The 7150-nt window shown below is 43.3% G+C and overlaps 1 protein-coding gene across 1 annotated transcript in view; it reads left to right on the top strand.

Moving 5' to 3' along the window:
- The first annotated feature begins 1591 nt into the window (after window positions 1-1591).
- The window catches only part of CYTH2 (cytohesin 2), an 85189-nt gene continuing 79630 nt past the window's right edge, over window positions 1592-7150 (top strand). The window contains exon 1 of the mRNA XM_063942793.1: window positions 1592-1881. Coding sequence (XP_063798863.1) covers window positions 1863-1881 — 19 coding nt within the window. The 5' untranslated portion in view covers window positions 1592-1862. The remainder of the gene's footprint in view (window positions 1882-7150) is intronic.

Genomic DNA, 7150 nt, shown 5'->3' with positions numbered 1-7150 from the left:
AGAGGAAGTCCATATACTCACTGTCTCCCCATGCTCCGGCCACAGCCTGGTAACGTCTGCTGGACCTGCTAGAACATCCGACACAGACGCCCGTCAAGACAGCACTGTACCGCGAAGGTAAGCGTTGTTGCGACCCGGTGGGGAGTTGTTGGAGCGACTCTTTCTAATACACGTTTAAGACGCTGTTAAGAGAAGTCGCTCAAACAAAAACAGTAAGTCTATAAAAATAAAGTAATGAAAACTTGAGGCTGCTTTCACAGCAGCCCTGTGACCATGCGGCTTCCTGCCGCACCAAGCAAAAAACTGATCTGACTGAGTCAGTGGGCGGGACTATATAGTGGAGGCCCCAATGCATCCTGGGAGGCCAGAAAGCTTGTGACCGTGTTTTTGCCATTTTCGCTGTCGCTCGACAATATCCCAATGTTATCCTGTGGATAATCCTGTGGACCCAGCCAGAGAAAAGGCTTTACCTCACAAGTCACCTGTCTCACCTCACCGCACGTCACCGGCGCATACACACTGAACGATATCATTCAGTGACGTCATCCCCCGCATTCCCCGAATATGCAGCTCATTTACATAGTTAAAACTGAACTGCATGTTCGGTTGACTATAGATGAGTGACAAAGACACGCGGGTGCGCCTATCGTTAGGGTACACAAACTGCACGATATGAACAATAGATCTTTCAAAATAGATTGTTACAGTGCATACACACTTGCTGTGAAAGTAAACGACGTCGCTCATTTTCACTCTTCCTGAGCGATGTTGTTTACTTCCTTGGCAAGTGTGTATGCCGGTGACGACGAGCAATGTGCGGCCCCGCATGTCGTTAATTACCCTCGCTGTCGGCTGTGCATGCAGCTCAGTTTGGACTGTCATCCAAGAGCTGTCTGCACAGCCCGGCCACGGCGTGACGTCACTGAGCGATATGGTCGTCATATTGCTCAGTGTGTATTTACTGCCGCCGACCGCCCAGCCCGGGAGGGGGAAACACAAGGTGACGTCACTCATAGAGAACATTGCCTAGTGTGTACCCACTTTTATTATTCATATCGTCCACTGTTATCGACCAGTGTGTATGGGGCTTAACTGTGGTTTGTTTAGGGGGGGTCTAGCATGCCATAAGTCAAAGATGAGGAGACTAGCAGTGGAGTAGTGCAGCAACCCACTAACTAAATAGAGCTACAGCTATTTAGTCATAATTATAATTTATCAATGTACTGTGTATATATATATATATATATATATATATATATTTATACATGCAGTACATCATGTTACACACCAAGGTATTTATGACAATCTCCATAAGCATTTCCTCTTTCCACTAGCACTACTACTATGCACTACTATCAGACAATCACGACACAGCCTCCGATTCCCCGCCCCCGGCAGCGTCTATTCTGGCTGAGCAGCGTATGGATCGCCAGTCGCTATTGGTTAGTGAGGCCGAGCGTCCGCCTGCGATAGGGAGACTGAAGACGGGATTGGGCGGTCTGCGTGTCCCTCAAGATGTTACGGACGTCCTCGGAACAAAGGCGTTCTTTAGCCCCGCCCATCCCTGACCCAGCCCGGACACAGATCCGAGACTCTATTGGCTGGTGCCGCTGTCGGTTGGCCGCAGTGGGCGGGGTGTGTAGTGGCTGCCATGGCAGCGGTGGGCGGGTTGTAGAGGAGACTGGCATCGGGGTGGATTGGAATTGGCCGATGTGTGCGATCCGGTTGATGAGTGGGGGAAGGAGTATCAGCCCAGCCGTCAGTCTGCAGGGGGAACCGGTCTGACTCGGGGCAACGGAACGAAATTCGTTATTTCCGGTTAAGCTCAGTCCTCAGACCCGGCCGCCGCCGCCTCTCAGAACATGGAGGACACCATTTACAGTAAGCAGTATGAGGCCGGGACGTGTTCCCAAAGGGTAGCGTCTATTGTGGTCTCCGGACTGGTGCTATTCGTCACCGGGGACCGGACGGGGTGCTCCGTGTCATTGCTGGAATGGGAGATGGCACTATTGTGCTTGGGAGCACCATGTATGAGAGGGGGGAGGGGGATGCTGGACTCTTCTATATACTCCTGCTGGTCTGTGCTGCTGTGCTCTGCTATATACCTCAGCTGGCCTGTGCTGCTGTTTGCCTCTTCTGGGCTCTGCTATATTCCTCATCTGTGTTGCACTGCTGTGTGCTCCTGTTGGGCTCTGCTATATACTCCTGCTAGGCTGTGCTGTGTGCCCTTGCTGGGCTCTGCAATATACCCCAGCTGGCCTGCGCTGCTCTGTACCCTTGTTGCAGTGTGCCTTTGCTGGTCTCTGCTATATACCCCAGTTGGGCTGCTCTGTACCCCTACCTGCCTCTGCTGCTGTGTGCCCCTTCTGGGCTCTGCTATATACTCCTTCTGGGCTGTGCAGCTGTGTGTGCACTGTACTCATGTTGGGAGATGCATAGCTGCAGTGCTGATCTTGTTAGTGGAGGTGTAAACCAGTATTCAGTGGATGAGATTGCGATCTGACACCTGATACAGGGAAGTGTCTTGTTGTGTAAGGATAGGGGAAGGATTAAAGGTAACATTGACCATAATGTGTCTGAGTATGTGACCCTTCCTTTGGTAGCAGACATGCTGGAGCACGTAGTTCTGTATGAGTCGGTGATGTGGCCACCACCGATTTCATTTTGGTAATTTCTGTAAATTGCTATAAAATGGAGAACACTAAATATTGTCTTGTAATGGGTAAAAGTGAATACTTGATAGCATTGGATTGTGTATCAGTTCATCTCGTCCTTTTGCACTCTTGGCCTACACAACATTAATCTAAGCATTTGTGTGGAAAAAAAAATATTAAAATACTTTGTTTTTGTTCTTAGTAGTTATTGTGTCAATTTTGGGCTTAACTGGACATTTTTAATTCTTAATTATGGTCTGGTGTAATCAAGAACTCAAGCATTGTAGACTATCTCTCATTAAAAAGCTTTTGGTAGTTGTGTTCCAGTTATTTTATAATTTCCTAGTGGTTTTATATTGTATGCTACCGAACGAGAAACAAGGTGCAGCTGTATCCAGTTAGTAACAATTAGGACATCACTTCCATATATAACATCCCCTGAGGCTTCACAAAATAGATATTGCAAAATAATCTGTAGTTGTTGCCTAAACAGTGACTTATTGTTGCATTTATGTGATTGTGCATGATCTGGTCAGAATAAGGTAAAACATGATAAATAGAGTAAAAATGTAACTAGAAAAAAAAGTTTATTTCCTCCCAAAACAGATTGTTCTGCTATCTGTGGGCCTCTCTGCCCTTTAAGTGCTCTATGTCCTCTCCAAGCATCAACTACTAGGTTAATGATAAGGTTCAAACATAGGGGTCGATTCAATTCACTGACAGTTGAATAGTGCAGGAAATTATCTCCCGGCGCTATTCAATACAGCGCCAAGTGACTCAATTGTAGGGAATTCTCTCACCCGCAGGGGATGAGAGGGGAAATCCGACACAAGTGCTGCCGCGAGGCTGATTCTGTCAGGAATCAGCATCGCGGCGGGAGTTAAGTCGGAGAATGCCCGTTCTCCCGACAAATCAACCTGTTTAGTCCAGGAGAACAGGCATTCGCCGACTTAACATGAGCTTAATTGAATAGCGCTGCGTGCGAATTCCCGGTGCTATTCAACTGTCGGTGAATTGAATCGACCCCATTGATTTGTCTTATTTTATCACTAGTGGAAACACTATTTTATACCGCAGTGTAACTTGATGTTGATACAACCAGATATCAGTCTATCCAGGACATATTTGTAATCAAGAGCCGACTTTTAATATATTGATTCCTGTAAAATACAATCAATGTCCCTGTCTACACAGTACTTTTTGTTATGTGGGAAAAGGTCCTGGCAGTCTCGCTAAGGTCAACGCGACCCTCTTCTAGCCTTTCCTTATCTCCACAGTGCTGTCTTCCCTACTGTCTGTAGACCCTATTCCATTAATTTTGCAATTTTTGCCTTCAATGGCTCCTTTTTTGCATCTTCCCTCCCTTCACCAACACAATATAAGTAGTGACTGACAGTTATAGATGGTTCTTACTGTTACATTTTCAACTGAATAGTTGAAATGGCATCTTAAATAACTACAAATCCGCAATGTACAATTTCCAAACATTACGGTGCTCACTCTAGAATAATTTAAATGCAAAGTTAAAACTTGGAGCGAGAGAGAGAGTACGAGCCAATCAGCTTCTAACTAATTTTATAGGCTGTGTCTGGAAAATGACTGGAGTTGGTACTTTATCTCTCTCCAAGCTTTGATAAATGTCCCCCATCATTTTTGAGGAATCTGGGAACATAACTTATTAAATGAATTCTATAGTGCTTATAGTATTATTACATAGGGAGATTGCACCATTTGCAAGCGCTTATATTACATGTAGTGGCTTCATATCATTTTTCCTAATATTGGTAGTAAGACAAGGCTCCAGTACATGTGTTCCGCCATTTGCACCTAGACCTCCCACATAAGACAGCCTGATGTGCATAGCATTCCCTCTAGGTAACCAGTTTCATTTGCTTTCTGGTTTGTATCAATAGCTGGTTAGGAAAAAAACGACTATTTTGAACACCTAACGAAGGGGGATCCGGTCTCTAGGTCGACACTATCTAGGTCGACAGGGGCTCTGTCGACATGTTCTAGGTCAAAAGGTCGACATGAGTTTTTCCCAATTTTTTTTTTTTTTTACTTTTCCATACTTAAGATTGTGGACTATGATTGGAACGGTAATCTGCCCGAAGCATTGCGAGCGGACACGGTGTACTAACTGGGGTTCCCGGTCACTCTACGAAGAAAACGACTCCAAAAAAAACATTAAAAAACTCACGTCGACCTTTTGACCTCTCGACCTAGACCCTGCTGACCTAGTTACTGTCAACCTAGTTACTATCTACCTTCCATACTACGCTACTAACGAAGTACAGCAGGTATAAATAACTGCACAGTAAGGTGGGACATTGGTGATAAATGCCAAAACACTTCCATGTTCAGTTACAAGCAAAACCGTTATCCTCTATGCAGGCTTGACAAGTTTATTTCAAAGAAGCAAATTCATGGATAACATTTCTGCTCTGAATGGAACCAATAAAATTAGTGATAATTACCTATAGTGAAAAGTAGAATTACTGAGACAAATTGGAAAAACAGCTACACAAATGACTTGAGCGACTATTACTTGATTCTTCATTTTTTTTAAATAAACTATTATTATTTTTGGTTATGTTTTTATATTTTATGTACTTTTTAAAATTACGATTTAATTTTATTAATTTTTTTCCCTTTGTTTATTTAATTTTATATTCTTAGGTCCAATTGCTACAAGGTTGTTTACTTAGTCATAATTACTACTACTGAATTACATTTTAAAGAGGGCTTAAAGGCTTAGACCATACATGTGTTGTGCTGTCATGAAACCTTTGGTGTTTTGTGCTGAATAATGCTTCGTTAAGTGCCTTGCTTAATACGTATTACGCCAAGTAAATCTCTACCAGAAGATTTTTGCTGATTTAATCCATAATTTTGGTCAGCTAGGTGAAAAATGTTGATGATTTTAGGTTTCATTTTTTATTTTTACCAATTTTCTTGTGAGAAAGTTGGAACCAACAGTGTGCCAGCACCACAAATTCACACAGCTTAAACAGTTACTAGTGTATACTTCATCAGTTGTGCTGCACATCCCCTGCTAGGCATCTATATGAACGGGCGTCTATTGGGTCTATTCAATTGTTGCATCAGACGTCCATTAGCCACGACATAAACATTTTTTTCTTGTAGCCTCCGGAGATATGAGAAAAAATGTGTGAAAAGTTTGTAGTTTCAGCACCCAAACGAGAACGTTAGATTGGTTCAGCCTCTTTGCGCAGCTAAACCAGGAGCTTTCAGGTGCGTTAAACACTAATGGGAGTCTGATCTGAGGAACATTTGACTATCTCCGATAGACACTAATTTGTATAGACACTCAGCAGGGGGCAAGTGGCACAACTGAATTGCCTCCCTAATTGTGTGAGAAAAAACCCTGTTACAACAGTAGCTATAATGGGGCCCATACAGTTATACGATATGGCATACAATCATGTGATTTTGATCACATCTGTGCGAACAATCGCATGATTGTATGCTCATATTGTGCACCATGCGGCGCAATGCGCGGGCACGCCGGTCAGCCATCGCATCGCATGGTCTTATGTTCTGCGCTTAATATTTATCGCATCGCAGTGCAATCGCATGTGTCTTTGTTAATACATGCGATATATCGCACTGCGATGGGCACGTGCCACGGTCGACCAGAGGCCACTCCCACTCGACGGTGACGTTCCCATCACGTGATTACCATGCAATCTATCGCATAGTTATCACTTTGGCAGTTCAGGTGCGATGCCCCACGATGTCGCGTCGCGGGGCATCGCACAAGTGTATGGGGGGGCATTACAGTTGTACAGTATTACATAATAATACAGCTGTGTAATACTGGTCTTACACAGATTAATTTTTTTTATTTGCAATCTTCTAATAAAATGGTCACTCAATCTTTACAAGTTAGAAAAGATCTGAATGGAATAGTGGTTTATACATGATGGAATAGTGATTTTTACATATATTTTGCTATTACATTGTTACTTTTTGTACTTGTACTAGTAAACCTCTGGTATAGTATTGCATCAAATTTTATGTGACATTATTAGCATATTAAAGATGGCAATGTGCTAATTTGACAGCCAGGTTTTAAAAAAATACGAAACAAATTGTTCTGAACTAGCTGTTCATTGGTTGGGTCAAATGTCATTAACCCAAGGAGAGCTTTCTTTATCATTCATCAGTTCCATACAAACCCCATTGCTATGGTATTAATGTGGAACTGGTATAATGCCTATACCTAACATTGTTTTTTAATACTAATTTACATAATAAAATAATTCCGAAGCTTTCAGAAGTGGTTTCGTAAGTGAAGAGCACTCTACAATTTTTGAAGCATAGATGAAAAGTCCCCAATTGCAGTATACAGTTATAGAGCAAGCGCTTCTGCTCGCAGCCCCTGGGGATGGTGAGCTGAAATATAGGAAAAGTAACCAGTTTTGGCGCCCAAACAGCTCTTTTCCCGATCGTCTGGTCGGATTTAGCTGACA

This window comes from Pseudophryne corroboree, chromosome 10 (genome assembly GCF_028390025.1).
Source record: "Pseudophryne corroboree isolate aPseCor3 chromosome 10, aPseCor3.hap2, whole genome shotgun sequence".
Taxonomy (NCBI): Eukaryota; Metazoa; Chordata; class Amphibia; order Anura; family Myobatrachidae; genus Pseudophryne; species Pseudophryne corroboree.
The sequence above is the reverse complement of the archived record's forward strand: the minus strand, read 5'-3'. Positions and strand labels throughout refer to the sequence as shown.